The sequence below is a fragment of the Dendrobium catenatum genome, unplaced genomic scaffold (genome assembly GCF_001605985.2).
Source record: "Dendrobium catenatum unplaced genomic scaffold, ASM160598v2 fragScaff_scaffold_754, whole genome shotgun sequence".
NCBI classification, from domain to species: Eukaryota; Viridiplantae; Streptophyta; class Magnoliopsida; order Asparagales; family Orchidaceae; genus Dendrobium; species Dendrobium catenatum.
In genome coordinates this window covers 470,949-490,496 of record NW_021319216.1, presented here as the reverse complement: position 1 = coordinate 490,496, position 19,548 = coordinate 470,949, and the positions used below count along the sequence as shown (strand labels likewise).

General features: G+C 31.9%; 1 protein-coding gene across 3 annotated transcripts; it reads right to left on the bottom strand.

Annotated features, from left to right (window-relative positions):
- Positions 1-2,056: 2,056 nt before the first annotated feature.
- LOC110105949 (protein-tyrosine-phosphatase MKP1) lies at positions 2,057-14,726 on the bottom strand. 3 transcript variants are annotated; one of them, XR_002304191.2, is made up of 4 exons: positions 14,530-14,726; positions 11,994-14,439; positions 2,349-2,524; positions 2,057-2,258 (listed from the first exon to the last, which is right to left on the bottom strand). XR_002304191.2 is itself a non-coding variant. In XM_020835649.2 (4 exons), exons 2-3 carry the CDS (start codon positions 14,361-14,363, stop codon positions 8,233-8,235), a joined length of 2,382 nt encoding a protein of 793 aa, XP_020691308.1. In that variant the 5' UTR covers positions 14,364-14,442; positions 14,530-14,726; the 3' UTR covers positions 2,400-2,524; positions 8,208-8,232. The 3 variants fall into 3 exon arrangements, 1 of the variants encoding a protein (XP_020691308.1); XR_002304190.2 differs by having other exon boundaries at positions 11,994-14,442; positions 14,530-14,725; XM_020835649.2 differs by lacking the exon at positions 2,057-2,258 and adding an exon at positions 8,208-8,244 and having other exon boundaries at positions 2,400-2,524; positions 11,994-14,442.
- Positions 14,727-19,548: the final 4,822 nt, after the last annotated feature.

Sequence of the window (19,548 nt, the reverse complement as noted above, 5' to 3'; positions counted from 1 at the left end):
AAAATAGATGCTAAGTGATTAAAGAACTTTTAATTATAATAGAATAATTATTTAAAGCTAAATATTGGTTATAAGAAAATCAATAATAATTAAATATAATAAAAATGAAAATATTAAGACGACAATAACACAAATTTAAAAATGATAAATTAAATAATAATTATATTAGAAAAATGAATAGAGCGACAGCTATTAAAACTAAAATAATTGAAAAATAGATAATGATTTAATCAGTAATGAAATACATTCGTTAAACTTGATAAATTTAATGCCAAAAAAATTAGGAAAAATATATCTAACATAAAGTGTAAACATTATTCAAAATATTTTTTAAATAGAATTAATATTTCATATAGTACTTGATATAATAAATGAAATTGTGAATTCATGTGATCAGCCCTATGATTTATTAGTCGTTTGCATCTTATACGTGCTAGTTATTCACACATTCATTTAACACTAAATAGAAGCTACGATCATCAATCGAATAAATAAATAAAATAGATTAGAACCATCATTAGTCGCTCTACTTAACACTACATTTTTTTTTATAACTGTAATATCATCCAGGCAAGTGCAACTGCGAAATAAAACCAATGTTGGCGATGATCGGCCACAGCTAGCATTAGCTTATGGCGGCAATTAGGAATGTCAATATTTGACACAAATGAAAACCCGACTCAAATCCGAATTAAAAATTTCTGGTTATGGTCAACCTATTTGAGAAATGAGTTGGGTTTGGGTTCACCAAATCGACCCGTTTCAAAAATCGGATCGAGTTCAAGTTGACCCGCGAATGACACACGCTAACCGTGTCGTATCGTGTCTGCATGGATTGACCACTTCTACCCGCGTGGCATGTCTCTTCGCATGAGTCACATCACGTTGATGATGTTGTCGCGGCCAACGCTGCTCTGCGCTTAAGCTAATCGTTCGATACCAACGCCAAGAACATGTCCTCAAGTCAATTTGAGTCAACACGGTAACCCATGTGTCAGGTCTAGGTTAAAAGACCTTACTCATTTGCAAACGGGTCAAGTTGAGTCAATTAGTGTCAAGTCAATTCCGAGTTCGACCTAAATCCGACCCATGACCCCAAGTTAACAGCCATAGCGGCAATGATAGAAAATTTACCATGTTTAAAAAACAATCAAATCTACAATTTTTCAATACATCCAAAATTGAATGAGATGATTCATTTCAAACACAAATATTTTACCTTAAAATAAAACAATTAGATAAAATAGCTCATCCAAGTGAAATACTTTTTTTATCAGATGATGATGACGACGACAACAATAATAATAATATCAAATATTTATCCTATTAAGTAGGATCACCTACATGAATCCATTTTCATCATTGTCCTATTACAAATTAAATTCTAATTTAAATCTAATAAAAAAAAAATCATTTCTAACTCTTTCAAACCAAATATTTTTAGGTCTACCTCTATTTTGTTATCGGGCAAACTGCCTTAATTATAAGGAAAGTCTGTATGAAATATCTTATTTCTAAGCTTGAGAAAACACAAAGAATCAAACACAAATCTGAAGTGGCAACCTACGTAGTTGATGCAGCACCAATTTAAATGTGTATGCATTCAACAAAGTGTCAAATTGTTCTAAATTTTTTTAATAAAGCAGTGACAGATTATCCGATTTGAAGAGAATGATGATGGATTCATCAATATACGTCAAATAAAACTAGGAAGGGCAATTTACTGATCATGGTCAAACCAATTAAAACAGCTACATTATTCTCAAACTTCATACGAAGAAATATCAGCCATCATATTACTAAAAATTATTCAAATTAAGAACTTTTGAGAGCAGTAATGGAGCAACATCACCTCCAGAATTCAAATTCCTCACCTTAGAAAGTATAGCTAAAATTAAACTACGTTTGACTCTGAAGAGAATGATCATGGAACCTTCCAGATATTTCATCATTCAGAATCTCAAATAAGACTCACACACATCAGTGCAAGCTATTCTTTCTCTATTAAGCTCACCATTCGAGTAAAAAAAATGAAAAAAAAAAAAAAACAGTAAAATGAGCAATGCTGGATGCATTAGTAATGAAATATCAGTTCATTAACGGGATAAACGGGCTAATAAGGAGTCCCACGACAATGTACAGAAGCTATCAGGAGAGAAAAAAATGAACCAAGTTTTTTTTTTCCAATAAATTGCGCTTACAGGGGAGTGGGCACTGTACAACTGGAACAACCACTGTGCAAATTTCTGGCAAGCCTCCTGGCACAGGAAAACAAAATAAAAAAGGGGCAAATTAGTAATAAAGGGTATCACAGTGCAGTGTAAGATAAACGGAATACAAGATAGTACCTCTTCACCCTTTGCTGGTCTACACTATCCGATCAATGCATTAACAGAATTCTACAGCATAAATGGCCGTTGAAGTATAAGACGGTATAGCTCAAATTGGTTAAGTTTTGTTGCATACAGAATTAAGTAGGATTCAGCATTTCTACAAATTTGTCTGGATCTTGTCCCTCAAAAACCTGCTGACATAAAAATTGACTGTAAAATTCTGCCTCTGCTTTAGGTGACAAGAAAAATGATTAAATAACCAAATCCATAAGTAGGGAGATTTACATACGGTACATCTTATACTATTCTATTTATATATTTATCATCTGAAACTTTAATATTACATATATATACCACTAATAGTTCATTTTCATATCAAATATGAGTGGTAGAAATGAAATATATGAGTGGTATATTTGATATTAAAATAATATAGGATGGTATGCATGTAATATTAAAGTTTTAGGTGTTAGACGTGTAAATAGGATGTTATGAAGTGGTATGTATGTAAATTTCCCTAATAAGTATACAAGAGCACAGCAGAGAGAAAATTACTGCAGAATAGTCCACATAACAGTAGAATGGGTAATTGCATCTAATGTCACGCATATGCTTAATATTGTAGGCTTAGATTTTCAATATAATCACCATTCAAATTCTTTATACCTACTAACATTCATAATTTATAAAGCTTAAAAACATTTAATTTATTGATAAGAAACAAATTCATTAACCTTATTAACCCTATAATAAATTAAAAAGGTAAATACTGTTTTTAACTCGAATCTAAGGTTTTCGTAATAATGACAAGTTTTTTTTTATCAGATTTTGGGACATTAAGAAACTACAAAAGTTGGATCATTCATGAGTATATCTAATTGTATCATAAAATTTGAATTTCCTATCAAACCTACGTTTCTTGTTGGACGTGAAATCTTCAAATACATTGCTAGTGGTGATGACAATTTCAGAGAGAACTTTCTAGGTTATGCTTGTGCTGCCGAAGCACTTGGATCTTCTTTGGTGATTTTCATTCTTTATCTTTTTTCAATTGTGATTGATTTTGTATTTGTAATTGAAATTTGGTCATATTCACAAAAGGTGTGAAACTTACTCATGGGTTTTTGTTGAATCTCATATTCTTGCATAATTTCAATTTTCTACGATCTTTAGAATAGTAGATGGAAACATGTTTTATGTATTTTACAATTTACATCAAAAGGAATAAAGCTTGTACCTAAAGATTGGACTGTGAAGTGTAGTCTTTTTGTGTTTTCATGCATCCCGTCTTGACATTGCATAAGAGAAACCCTACCTATAGCCTAAGCATTCTACATTATATTTGGTATCATTAAAAAATTAAAAAATATATATATATATATTTGGTATCATTGTTTATGATAGTATACTCATGTCAACTAAAAAGACAACATATTAACTAGGTTAATTAACAAAAAAAAAAGTGCAACATAAACAAAATCGAGTGGGTTGGGGTTCTAGGTGACAACAACATGGTCATCATGAAGTTAAAAATTATGCTCTTATATTTGATAGGACGAATAATTTTAGAAATGTTTTTTTTACTAGATCAATAGTTTGGAGGAAAAAAATGAATTTTATAATTTATCTGATTCCTAAAGCATTGAAGTTATTAAATCAAAGTTAGTAGGACATGGTCAATATTATTGGTGAAGCGTTACTGCAAAGTCTATATGGGTTGATATGAAACATAAAAGTAAAATAAGTGAATATAATGGCCAACAGGTTGATAAATTTAAAATTGCAAATGAAGAGATAATGGAGTAAATGAATATTATACAAGGTTTACAAAGTCATATAGCCATACATTATTTGTCATTTGATTATTTTGTTACCATTATATATTTTGACAAATAGATTTTATCCAAAGCAGCATTAAGGAATATTACAATCATTCTGATAGTCATACTGCACTTATGTCTAATGTCTCTAAAGAAGAAAAAGTATTACAATCTCTAAAATCTATCAAACATACACTAATATAAGAATCATGTATGGTCAAAATTCCGCACAGTCAACTCCAATTTTATCAAAGAAAATAAAGTTCATAAATACTTTTGTAATGATGTACTAAATGCAGAAGATAACTTGCAATTACAATATGAGTCCATATCTGATCTTGTTTAACTAGAACTTGTGCCTGCTACACAACTTGCTCATGAGCTTGAACTTAAGCGACAGTCAAAATTTGAGTTTGAAATTTAAATTGAGCATAAGACCAGTTCAAAACCTAAAAAATTAATTATAAATTGAATTTGAATTTGAACATAAACATAAGATCGTGCATGAACCTAAACTTTGAATAGAGATTGAAACTAATCTAGATTGTGAACCTATTTTAATAGAACATTTTTTTTAAAATAAGCCAAGATTTTAATAGACATTGACTCTAATAACTGTGAACTTGAATCAATAATGGCTACAGAATTAATAAATCAAATGGAAATTCTTATGCTTAAACTCCTAATAAATTTCTAAAATAATCATTTCTATAAATTAAACTAAAATTGATTTAAATCGGTATTATTAATTTCTTGACTCACAAATTCATAAGAATATCCTTACAGGAAAAGTGAAATTGTGTCAACATTTCAAAAAATAAAAATAAATGAAGACTGCATTAAAAGAAACATGGCATTCAAAATGCCATCTATCAAGTCAAATCTAAAAGTATATAAACCATCACAATTAATATTCAAGTGATATCAATTAGTTTTAATTCAAAGGAAAAAAATGTTTATCTAAATAAGCATATCACATATGAGTGTTTTGTCAGATTTAGCTTTTCTTTATTATCTAACTCTATAATTGTTAATTAGAAATATTTATTAATATCTCTTAAGATGCATACTAATAATTTAGTATTTTCATTATCAGCTCTATATCATCATTTGCAAGGTTTGTACGAAGATATTCACATGAAATTGGTTGTTAACTATAACAATTATAGGTTTATTGTTTCTGTAAACAAGAGATGTGGAGAATTCAACCAGAGTGAGAAGTTCATCGTAGATCTGAATCCTAAAAAATTTCTTATAAAGATAATTAAGAAATTACTGCAAAAAAAATGATCATATAAAATGATATTAGCACATTAGGAAAAATATTTATAAATTGAAAATTTTAAAAGATACTTTAGTTCAATCCTAAATGCATGTGATTCAACTTTATTTCATAATATGCCTCAGATTCTTTTCTCTTTTCATCTCCTTGTAAATTCACATCCAACATTTTACTTAATATTTATATCCATCTTTTTTTTTCCTGAAGTTAGCTTAAGCACTGGCATGGCATACATGTTTGTGATAATTCATGGACTGCTTCATAAACAGCACAACAATTATGCAATATTTATATGATAAATATAAAATGCTCAATTCGTTGTAGTAAAATTTTCCCAAGCCTAACAAATTATATGGAAATCCAAAGGCTCATACTCATTAAAAATAGGAAATGTGGCTTCTATGGAGAGGACATTATTATTATGAGTTTTAGAGTAGCATTAATAGCATTTTTAGTTTAGTTTGATGCAATATGTCTATAACAATAGGATGTATTGTTTAACGTTTTGACCATCTTGATCATTTTTGGTGTACCGCTTAGAATAAAAGTTGATTTGATAAAACAAACAGCAAATTCCCTAGTTTAATTGTTTTCAATTTTCTGCTTCAATACATGTATAATGCCATGCTCTTGTCCAATTGTTGATTTGAAAAATTATTGTCGTGTTTTCACATTCTCAATGACTTGCTTGTGTCAAATCATTGATTTTGAATATTGTTGTTATGATTTTCATATGCCTCTGATGCGATTTGGAAGTGAAATAGCAAAATAAAGAAGAAGAAATTGCTAGAGCATAAATATTATGGCTGATTTTGATTAAAACTTCAACAACAATGAAAGATACAATTGATCTACTATTCGAGAGATAGATCGGCTCTCCCACAAACCCTAGATGCCGCTAGGAAACTCTCAAAGAAAAGCCACAACATAAATAACAATTCATAATGTGAAAATAATACATAGTTAGCCTTAAATAGGCTCCTCTACTTCCCTCAAAAATCAACGTCCTTTCCTTAATTAATTCCCTCTTAATTTTGAACTCTTTCCCTAAATAATTTACTCCCAATTATCATTAAAACCTTCCTAAATCTCTCCCTCTATTTCTCTTCTAATATATTGAATTAAATCCTTCTTGGGCCACACAGGGGGGCCAAACCCCCCTCGCTAGAACCACCCAGCACTCCTGTTGGGTTCGGTTCAGAAGAACCGGGCATAACAGCCTCACTACCTTTCTTTTAGGTGGGGGATTTATCTGGGATTCAATTGGATTTCCTTCAATTCGTGGATTGTTCAGCTATCCTTTGTTTTCTAGTTCAATTGTTTTTAATTTCTTGCTTCAACACATGTATGATTCCATGTTCTTGTCCAACCATTGAGTTGGAAGATCACTATTATGGTTTCACATAGTCCCTGCCTTGTTTATGTCCAATCATTGATTTGAAAGATTGTTGCTATGTCTTTTATGTGCTTCACTGGCTTTCTTTTATAGACGGATTCAACTCATATTTAGTTGGATTACTTTCTTATATTCTAGGTTTCACACTATAGTTAGAATTAGGCTATTAATATATGTGATCCTGGCACCACACCAGGAAATGTGATAGGAAATACTTGAGTTCACAAGTAACCCTAATTAGAATACTTGAGTTCGCAAGCAACCCAAAATCAGTAGATAAATTTATAGAAATCAAAGTGAAGCAAGACGAAACAAAGATACAATTGATCCTCAATTCGAGAGGAGGATCGTTCTCTCCAATCTCTAGACGAGAAGCCTAGAGTCCAAAGCCGCCAAGAAAACTCCAAGAGAAACAACAATAAAAAACATAAAACATAACCCTAACTTCTCATCCTTTTTAAATACCTCCCTTCCTAATGAAAGCTTCCTAATAAAAAAGAAATTCAAATTGCCCTCTCTCTCTCTCTAATTGCCGCCCAAAGAAGGGGGCCCCACTAGCTTAGGCAGTGGGGTGTAAAGGAGGTGGTTTAGCCCGCCTCATGTATGTTTGAACTGGCCCCACCTGGGCCGGTCTATGTTGCTCCATAACCAACTGAAAGTTATTTTTGTGCATGCTAAAATAAAACTTATGTTTTTAGATAGAATACAAGAACTTTGAAATTAGGACTACAAATATTTAATCAACTCTAAGCATAGGATCTTGTATGTAGACTGCCGCCCTTGTGAGTTAAATACTCAAAAAATGATTCTTTACATTGTATGTACTATATAAGCTATGCCACTAAACTTAACCAAAAAGCAAATTGAGTATACTTAAATTAAATATAAGTGATTGGAATAAACTAAACATTACTAAAATGACAATATAAGTACAGCAGAAGCTAGAAATGCTACATCAGACACATAAATCTCATTTGATGAATTGTTTCCTAATTACTTTGGTTCAACTTATTTTGTAATCAATTTAAAACTTGATTGATTTGCAGTCAAATCTATTATAATATGAATTTTTAATTGAAAATGAGAGTTTATGATTGAAATGTAGTTTTCATCAGTTCTAAGTTTATATGTCAAACTTCTATTTGGTTGGTCATTAATTTACAATTTGTTGTGAATATTTCACATTTATTTATTTTTATTAAGATAGACAATTTTTGTCCAACTTATGGCTTGCAAATTTAACCTTGTGTGCATGATTTATGCAAATCATCCTAAATTGGTGTCGGAGAATCCTTAAATCTAAGACATCAGTAGGAAAATTAATATCTAAGCTTAAATTTGCATCAACGTATCATCTGAAAGTAAGACATGCTCACCAAGTCAATCAATAAAATATTCGCATCATTGCATCATCTGAAAGTAAGACATACTCACCAAGTCAATCAATAAAATATTCATATGATGTAACTTAAACGAAAAAAGTAAAGAATGATTCTAGACAACTTCAACATGACTATCATAAGGATTAAAATAATAATCTGGCATTTAATATGACATATAAACTTAGAAAAAAAATTAAATTGAATCAATAATTTGGAAAAAAAAAATTATAATTTAAAATACGCTACATTTGCAAAGAACGAAATGTACTAAATAAATATTAGTGGGAAATGCTTGACAATTTTGATGAAAAATTGCTACTAAATATACAAGGATGTATAAATCAGAAGCTTAAAGAACAAAATTTATCATTTAGTGAACATAGAGAACAATTGCATGATAAATTTAAGATTATAAATAACATGATTATGTTGGATTTAACTATGACGTATCTAAATTTGTATTTATATAATGAATAGAAATCAGGGCAATTTTCTGTTAAGATAATTCAAGAAAAAAGTTACTGAAAAGGCACATGACCGAGTAAGAAAAATGGAGAGAAAAGAATTCATATTTATTAAGGTAAACTTGATGAATCATTGGCTAGTATTGAAATTTGTTGTTGATAAAAGGAGTCCAAACCCTAATGAAATTACATCAAGATAAGCATATAAGAATAAATCTGTTAACACGATATACTTGTTGTATAATATTAGCAGTTGATTTAATTCGAATATATGAGAATGTTTTGAAGTCAAGAATAAGAAAAAAAAAATACTAAATTGTTACAATATGAGAAACTTAAGATTACTTGAACATAAATTAATTATTTCAAATGTAATTTAAGTGCATGTGAAATTAATGCTGCTGCAGCAGCAACAACAACAACATGAAGCCTTCCTTTATCTAGTATTGAAATTATTGTTGATCAAACAATAATATGGAGTATCAAGTACTATCTACACAAAAAATTCAAGTACCTTGGGTTTGAGTCATAGAAGACAAGGACTTATATGCAAATATAACTAAAAAGGAAGAGTGCCTTCAAAAAATTATGCAATGCGAGGATATCATGAAACCTTATGAAAAATAAACAAATTAGCAATAAAATATTGTGTTTTTTATGAATTTGAGTGTAAGCCAAGAAAGAACTGTGATTGTAAAGTAAAGACCAACATAAAGCAAAATGATCATAATAAAAGAATTTAGATTTAGCCCTTAGTAGAAATAATGGCACGTATAATTGAGTGAAGAAGATATTGATAAATCAGGAGATAAAATTATTGTGAAATGGCTGAAAAAGAGCAACAGAAGAAGGTACTAATAAGACAAGGAAACATAATTATTAGAAAATGGATGAGAGGGAAGAAATAGATAGAAGTTAACAAAAAGCTAGAAGTTATAGAAAAGGACTTCCAAAAAGTCAAAAACTACGAAATGAATTATGAAGTAGGATCCATGCAGCCGGCAAAAAAAAAGATAAAGCTAATGATAAAGATTATTTAAATTAGGAAGGGGGAGCTACTCTAGCAAGTATAACACCCTGGAAATATATATATATAAGGCAGTAAGTCCAGTAAGAACAACTCCATGTACAGATATACATTGTTTCAACAATTAATACACATTGATGATGAATATCGCATGGTTTGCTTGGCAACAAATATGGTTTAGCAAATCTCATAAATTTGAAATGGGGGCGTCGAATTCCAAAAAATTGCTCAGCATTAAATCTAGCTAAATATTAATAAATTGTTTGGCTATCTATTTCATGATTAAGATTTAGGATTTAAATATATAAAGTTGATGCATTAGTATGTTGTTAAGATTAAACAGAGATGAAAACCCACAAAAAAGCAAAAGTATTAACCTCCCGATTAACCATGTCATAGGCTGTAATGGTGGGAGAGAAGAGGCAAGTTCAATTTGACCACCGATCTATGGCATACTCATGTAGATTTATCGACCACAACTCTACAAACCTATGGAACTAAGCAAATAAGATCATGAAAGGAAGAGAGAAAAACTTATAAGAACAGGGAGATTCCCACATACCTGCATGGGATGAGAAAGGGAAAATACCTCTACAAGGATTAAACCAATAATGCAAGTGAAGACAACAATGGATAAAACCTAGTTCTCAATAGGAGAAAAGAGGAAATTGCAGATAGATAAAAGACAAAAAAAATCACCAAGAAGCAACAAAGCAAGCTAAATCTTGTGAACAATGTGAATTGGTAAATCCCCAAAATCAGGATCTCCAAATAACCATTTGGTAGTTTATCTTAAATCCAGATTAAATTCCAGCTAAATCCAAAATAACCCTAAATATATTAGGACAAAATCATATTAGAGAGATTTCATTGGCATAGTCCCATAAAATATAAGCAAGCATGATTTAGAGGATAGCTCATTTAATATAACAATAACAAAAAAGATGAAGGATAAGGAAAGGAGCATGTACAATGAATAGATAGTGAAATCTATGATTACATAGAAGAAAATAAACATTCATTTATTCTGAGTAACTTCTACCCAACTTCAAGCCCATCATTTATTCAGAGTGATTTCTACCCAACTTCCACCCCTTAGATGTGGATCTTACTATTGGAAATGATTGCATGATACTATAGTCATATGTTAGAAAGAGGAGAATGAATTAAGATACAATTATGTGACAGATTTAATTAGTAATTAGATTCATATAGTTCCATTAGAAGATAACCAAGCATGATTTAGAATATTGTTTATATAAGATACAATAATGAGGGATGAAAGGATAAAGAGAGGAACATGTATTATGACTGGATAGAGGCATTTATGATTAAAGAGAAGAAAATTTGAATTCGAAAATAAATTTTTATTTATTTTGAGTAATTTCTACCCAATTTCAACCCCTCAAATGAAAATTTCACTTTTGGATATAATTGCATGATGCTTCAGACCTACTCATATCATTAATTTGCTTGTGCTTCAAAATTCAATGGCATTTCTTATATTGAGCCATTTGTTTAGAATAATGAATATCCTAAACACATATATGTAGAACTGTCTACTAACGAGGTAAAATGATGAAGTTGATTCTGCACAATGGGCTCAATACCTATATTGATAAGGTTTATATATATATGACTACAGAATGCTAAATCACTGATGATTGTAAGAATTATAAAGACTATAAAAAACAAGATAATCTACTACCGTTGCTCTAATATCATATAAAGCCATGTTTTCAATCAATGTAACTTTTCTTATTGGTAGTCACTACAAGAAATCAGTGTTCACCACATCATATTTTATTGATTGCATTTGTCCATACTTTCATTCTTCAATTTTTCTTACGGAATGCAAGTCCATTATAAGAGAATATTTATGTACCATATATTATCACCATACAAGCAAGTAAGTATTTGTTTTATTGATTATCTATAAGAGTGAGAAATAAGCATATAAGTAGTAGTTTGAAGCATCATTAAATATGATGAAAACAACAATACAATATCATGCTAAAAATTTTAGCCTACACTTTAACACTTGTCAAGAGAGCTTCATAATACTCATAGAATGAAACTTATAATCCCTTGCAAGGAATGCTTGCCAGGAAAAGTACGAAATTTGGCATTTTTGCAGTCTAATATGTCATGGAAATAACACAGTGCGATTCTTCTAATTATATTAACTAATATATACACAGATGCATTATCTGAACCTTAACAATAAATAAAAACGTAGCATGATAAAACAAGCAAAGCATGCTAATGCAAAGGTATCAAAAAACAAACCTTGATTGGAAGATCGCTGGGGAGACCCATGAAAGCAAGAAAATTACGTCCAACTTGGTTCCAATTAATCTGATTACCTTCCCCTTTATCTTCGTCGTTATTTAATTGATTCTCTCTATTAACCTGCTTGAAGCTACTTCCTATCCATAAGTACACCATCCTAAATGGCAGCCTGTCCTTGCTAGTATTCCGAAGAAGGAAAATTAAAACTTCTTGGGGATCAAGATTCTCTCTGCTGAATGTGGTCAACTTTTCGAAGTTGGGCCAGCGAAAAACTATCGCTTCCATAGAATTTCTAGATTCTCGAAAAATATCAAGCAGACCCAGAGAGTTAGATCTCAGGGGACCATCTCTCGGGAGATGATCCTCCTTAATATCAACATGGCCTCTTAAACCTTTAACATCAAATTCACCTATATTTTTCGAAATTGATGGTTCCACTACCATATCTTTAGTGTCTGCATCATCAACTACTAAAGTAGGGTCACAATCTTGACGCTCAAAGATTTTCTGTGTACTCTCAAGATGAGTAGGTGATGAAGCACCTAAGACCTTTCTGAATGATAATGAGTCATCCTTATTCAGCACTGGCAATTTTAAAAGAGAAAAGCTACCCCTTCTCTCAGCAATGGAGCGTGACAAGCCCTTTGAAGGTGAAATTGTTGCCGGCAGATTGGTTCTTGGCTGTTCATGGTCATGAGAAAGTTGTGAAGATTTAGATGGTTGAATGACTGGTTTAAGTAAACTAGATGAAGCTGGTGAAGGTGTAAACAAGGGTGAGGAAGATGTTGAAGGAGATATTATCGGAGATTCGGAGCTAGACTTTGAACTACCACTTGAGTCAGATGAAAATGAATTAGGAGAAAGATAAGTTGGAGATGTTGATGGCTCCACATTCAAAACCTGAACCCTATTAACACACGGATCTACCTCTCGGATGACTGCTGCATCTGAAAAGACCCTGCACATTGTACGAGAAAGAAACTTGCGTCTCAGTATGCTCCAATTGCTTTCTCTTGCTGGAAGGTGTGTTTCCTGCCCTGGTCCAGATGATGGAAATGGAGGAACAACACCTCCGGTGATAGCTTGGTAGAAAAGATCAAAATCAACGTCATATGCCTCCACTCTCCTCTTACCCACAAGGGGCCTTTTTCCAGATTCAACCTCCTCTTTTTCAACTTTCGCAACACTGTCTAAACCAGATCTTGGGTTAGAAAAGGCATCCCAAAATTCTGCTGGTTCCTCACCTTCTTCAACTGTGACAATAGGCCCAGGCACTTTCTCATATCTTACAACCTGAAACGCAGCAGCTTTAGCATCCTTCTCAATTACCATATCACAGTTCTTACCAATCCATACAAAAATTGTGCAGGCGACATGGAGAATGAACGCCCCTCTTGAATCCAAAGCAGCAGGAGATGGATCATTAAGCATCTTCGGAACCAGATGCAGGGCATCATAAGGTGAATGTGGTGCCATTCTGTACATCCTGAGTCCTGAACTTGGGCTCAATGGAATTGCATGGACCCTCTTCTGGCACTGCAGCAACTGGCACGCAAAACCCATGTTCGGATTGGCAATACCCCTTGCAGCTTTCACAAACTGGAAGGCATCATCAAAACTCTGTCCTTCCCTCCACATGAGATAGGCTATCACAAGCGAGGTTGATCGGGATACTCCTTGACAGCAATGAACCAGTACCCTCCCACCCTGCTCCCGAACATCCTCAAAGTAATCAAACACATCATACAATATACTAGTAATATCTTCGGTCGGGCTATCCTGCAACCAGAGTGTCTTGTACACGAGATGGGCTTTGAAATACTCCGCACAAACAAATCCGACACAGTTGAGGACATGGGTGATACCATTCTCGCGGAGGATCTCTCTATTCCTAGCCACGGAATCTCCACCAAGGTAGATATGATCTGCCACCTTGGAACACTCCTTATCAAAGAAGGCGATCTGATCTTTTTTAACCTGAGAACGTAACGATGATAAGTCCACCGTCAGACCTTCCCCGGGTCTGCTTGCTTCCGTTCTACCACTCGGCGTGGGGGGCTGAAGCCACTCCCCAACGTCGTCAGAGCTGGCCTTGGGCCACTCGTCCAAGCTCCTGCGAGCAATAGAGAGGGGTTGCAGAGGAGGAAGACAGGAACGGGCCTTACTGCTGTTAGATCTAGGCGTGAGGGGAGTAGGCGGGAAGCGTCGAAACTGACCATTGGAAGAAGCGTTCTCTGATGTGTCGCCCGTTGCAACATCATCAGGAACTGATGCAGTCCGAGAAGAAGACCAGGACGCCGACCTCCAGAAAGTCTTCCTACCGCCTCCAGCGTTGGGCGCAGCGCCTGAATCTTCCTCTCTTCTCATTTCTTTAACTAACCTCAAACCTTCACAAAAACCCAAGGCTTCTCACGCATGGATCAACCGATCTAAAGCTCATTTTCTACTGCAACAGCCAAAACCCAGGTGCGAAAGACAGTTAGCAAGAAACTAGCGCACAATCGTACAACGCTGAAGAAAAGAGATTACAAACCTCGAAAAGATCGAAGTGCTGCGTTTAGCGAACACCAGTGATTACGTTCTCTCGGTAATCACAGAAAGATACAAAGAGTAATCGCGTGGTGGCGGCCACTGATGAGATCGACGACGAGCAAGTGTGGGGGAGAAATGGGAGAAAGAGAGAGCGAAAAGGGCTGGAACCCTAGTGGATGAGCTAGAAAGCGTGTGATAAGAACTTTTAGAAGAGGGAAACGAGACTGCTGGTACCGTTTAAAATGGATCTGTACCGTCGGATGAGATTCTCTTCATTGATGATCGGATCCGGATAACAAAACGCAGCCAGAACAGGACTCCTGGGCGCCGTTTCAAATCGATCCGGACCGTCGTTCAAATGTGGCCCTCTGACTTGTAATGATATCTGTGGGTCCTACCGGGTAAGAGGTAACTTATTTCTCGGTCAAAATTTCTGGTCTCATTTGGATTTGGCCTCACGAAATTATAGAATGCGTTTAAAAATGATAAATTATCCATATTTTAATTTTATTACTCTATTTTATATGTTTAAAATTCTCGTGTGTTAGAATATTTATAAGAATAAAGGAGATAACTTATAAAAATTATATTATAAGAGATATTCAAATTTTTCTTGAAATTTTTGAAATGAAAAAAAATCATAAGATTGGCCATATTTAAATGGTTTACTATATACATATTATTATAGAAGATGATAAAAAAATAATAAAATATTATAAATAAATAAATAAAATAAAATATTATTATAGAAGATGATGTTCTTCTCAATTATAGAAGATTGAATTATAAAGTTAAAGAAATGAGAAGGAAGTGATGATAATCACAAAATAATGATCAATTGATGATGTCAGTTAGGTGTTGACATCGGTCAAGTCAGACTTTTAAGTGATAATAGTCGTAGAAGAAAGATCATGATAACAATCAGATCACAACAATTAAGCAACCATGGTCATGACAGTCATGCAACAATAATTGTTGATGATAATCACTAGCGTCAATTATTGGACAAGGCTATACTGTTATCAAATATTTAATAAGTTCTTTGCAAAATCAAGCCAAGGTGCACTTTATTTAGAAAATGAATGTATATTTATAATTTGTTTGTTGTACTTTGATAATTTTATCTAAAATCTCAAATCACTCCATTATACATATTGTAAATATTCTTATGATCATAAATTATTCTTTCAATATTTAACGGTCTAAATGATCTCAAAGTTAAGTGACAGTAGGCTCACAAGATTTCTCATATCAAGACATTTCTTTCAATTGTAAGCATCAAAGATTCAAAAAATCATTTGGTCCCTCAATTTGTATTATAAAATTTTCAATTATAAGTATATGATTTAGGTTATTTCAACAAAAATTCATGCTCGATCAATTTAATTTGATAAAGTATCCTTCTCCTTGAATATTTGGACATAGAAAATTCTATATAAAGTATTCTTCTCCCTATATACATAGCTAAGTATATGAGTGCAAACCATATGACACACTCTATAGAGCATAAAGCCACCAATAAGTCAATCAACCTCAAAGTTAGCTTTAAAGACAATCTTTTCCGCTAAACATATGTGATTTTCTTAATTAATGCAACCTATAGCTATTTATAAGAATAGTTCGAATAAATTTGATTGATACTAAATAAATTATAGCCCATAATAAGATAGAATGATATAATATATAAATTATAGCCCATAATAAGATAGGATGATATAATATATTATATTTATTAGGTTCACCATGATTCAATTATTATCTACACTAAGTTATTGATAGTATACTTACATCTCCCCAATCCAAATTGCTATAGATTGTCTAGATAGGAAATCATTTGATTAATTTTCATAGAGCCAATAAAGTTCTATCTTATGATCATTAGAAGAATTAACAATAGTCTAAATTCCACCACTAAGCATCCCTCTATCTTTAGTCTATAAGTTTTATAAATGAGTATATTCACCATGAGAGTTTAAAGTACTATCATTTGACTTCATCCTTGTCAAAATGATGACATATACCTTAAATTGCTATTACTGTAGAGTTATAAGTCCCACCTCTAGCCTGCCCTCAAACATAATTTATAAGTATTACAATGAATTGATGATATAACTTTGCCAAGTTGTAGAATAAAAATACAAATGACACAAGTAATAAATGTAGTATAACAAGATATAAACCCCAACTTGTTTGGCTAGATAGCACATAACTAGTAAGCCTATCAAGTTAAGATCATTTAATATCTATTGGTATTTCCATCTTCAAAATTATTAATCACATCTTTAAATCTCCCTTATCATTAATAATTTAATTCTCATCCAAGCATCCTCTACCTTAAGGGCTATAAATTCTAGACCTTCAAATATATTTATGATGACATTAACATAAGCCACAAAATATGAAACTTTAAGGAAGTTATGCCATAAATCCAATCTTTTTTAAAATCAATATTTATTCCTCCAAAATTTAAGCCCTATTTTAAATATCAACCTATGGGCTAGCTTATGTCATAAGTTCTTATCATCAAGTAGTTTTGCTAGATCCCATGTCAAATACACCCTCCAAAGCATACTAAATTCTAACTTATAGCTCAAGTTTGGCCAATGGCTTCTTTCTTAAGGCAACTCATGGACATAACATTGTATCATCTACTATATAGTATAATCAAATCAAAATCAAAATATCAATCATTAATGATATTACTTAAGCTATATATTCAATATGGACTATGATAATATAAGGAGTATCCCAACAACATGACATTGACATCCATCCATCATGTATAGCTTAGGGTACTCTCTTTCAAGAGATCCCAAATTCATTTGAGTTATCCATTCTTAGACTAACAAACCAGACATAACAAGTATTTGAGTTACCAATATTATGTTTTACACCTCTAAATTAAATTTTGTTTTAAAATCATCGACAGGTTGGCCATGTATTTGCACCTCTAAACTATAGTCAAATGTAATTGTACTCTTGAGCATTTTTCATCCATTTGAACTTTGAGTCTTATCATGAATGGATGTGTTCTTTGAAATATACATCCACATAAGTGCCTTCAAGCTCTCTTCTTTTGAATGAACTAAGACTAGTTATCAAGAAGCTAAATTGTCCATGCCAATTTTCTTAGCCACCCTAATCATGTTTTATACCTTTAAGCCAATGTCAATATCAATAAGTTAAGTTGATACACTAAATTATTAAAACAAAATCAGACACACTTTTATTTCATTTGGGCTATTTCACCCAAGTTAAACTCTGAACCTCATCATGAGAGGATGCACCCTTTCATTGATTACTATTTTGATCCACTCAAAATACCTAAGAGGAGAATACCTATAGTTATTAATTGAGCTTCTTAGATGGTATAAATTAAAATCCTCTATCAATACTTATGCCTGTTTGATGTTTATTTTTCCTTCTTTTCTATACATCTAGTTTTAATTTTTCTTCTATGATAATTTTCCCTTTTATTTTGAAAGTTTTAAATTGAAAAAAAATTATTAGCAACAATTTTAATATACCAAGGTGATTCAAGGTATGTTATAATATTCACTCCAAATGTAATTATTTTTCCTATAAACAAGAAACTTGTAATATTATTTTTCTTTGGATTTTGCTAAGTTCAAACAAAGCATCATTTGATTTTCCATATAAACACAACAAAAATCTACTTAAATTGTGGCATCGACATCCAAGCTTGCTTAATATCTTACATCAAAATTGGGATTTTTTTCCCTTTTGATCTCTTTTCAAGTGAAATTGTACAAGTTTTTTGTAACTAATTTGTTGTATTCCATGCTAATTTCATATTATAGCATGTTCTTTTTATTAACCATTCAAAAAGTACTATAATTTTCTTTTTTCTTAGTGTCTATCATCATACCATGCCAACAAATATAGGAAAGGAGGATAGGAACTCCTCTCATGGAAATTAGAACCCCCAAAGTTATGACAATTGAGCTTTTTCATTAACACCCTCAACACATATAAACAAATTTACATAAATTAATATTACATTGCACCAATTAATGACAATTTAGACTAAGAATGTTCAAAAAATGCTCTATACATTTCATGGCACCAATTAAATTCCTATACTGTTCTTACACCTTAATTATTTACATATATACCAATCATCAAATAATTTTATACCTTAATTATTACACATAAACCATCATATGAGAGCTTGCATGCCTATCATTTAATTATAAAATAATTTAACTTAGAATGCATGTAGTTAATAAATAATCATGATGAGCGCTTAGATTAGGGGTGTGAATAAATGACCCAACCCGTCAACCTGACAAGAAAAAAATTTGGTTAGGATTGACTTGTTTAATAAATGGATTGAGTTTTCCGACTCGTTTACTAAACGGATTGAATTTAGTTTGACCCGTGAACTCTTTTTTTACCAAAAAATGACCCATTTAAGATCTTTTTTTCTTTAGTTTTTCTTAAATGTGAGTATAATATTCTTATTATTTATTAAATATTTTAAAATTTATAGTTAATAAGTTATAATTTTTTTTTTAAAACTAAAACGGGTTACGAGTCGGGTTCAATTCATTCAGGTTGCTAGCAAATATTTTTGACCCATTTTTTAAATGAGTCAAGTTCAAATTGACTGAATCTAGGTGTGGTTAATTTCGGGTTAGACACGAACCCGACTCGTCAACCTGTTTTTACACCCTATCGTAGACTGAGGCTTCGTTTGGGACAACTTCCTTACTGCATTGTTTTTTTCAAATCGCAACTAGAATTTTTATTTGGCTACTGCTTTTTCATTGCTTAAAAAAAATTGTACTAAAAACTATTTTATATAATAACTTTAAATTAATTTTACTTTCTCTAAATAATTTTATAAAATAGTAAGAAAACTGTCTGATTCTTGAATTATGAATGAATACTGCATTAATGGAATGTGGTCATTAACAACATCCATTTCATTTTCAGTTTGAATGGATTTAATGTAAAGAAAAAGAAGTGGACAATTTTGTCAGTTTTTCAAACTCAG

Bases quoted from the DNA above. Each gene is read 5' to 3' on its own strand.
- LOC110105949 (XM_020835649.2), bottom strand. From the start codon at position 14,363: ATGAGAAGAGAGGAAGATTCAGGCGCTGCGCCCAACGCTGGAGGCGGT.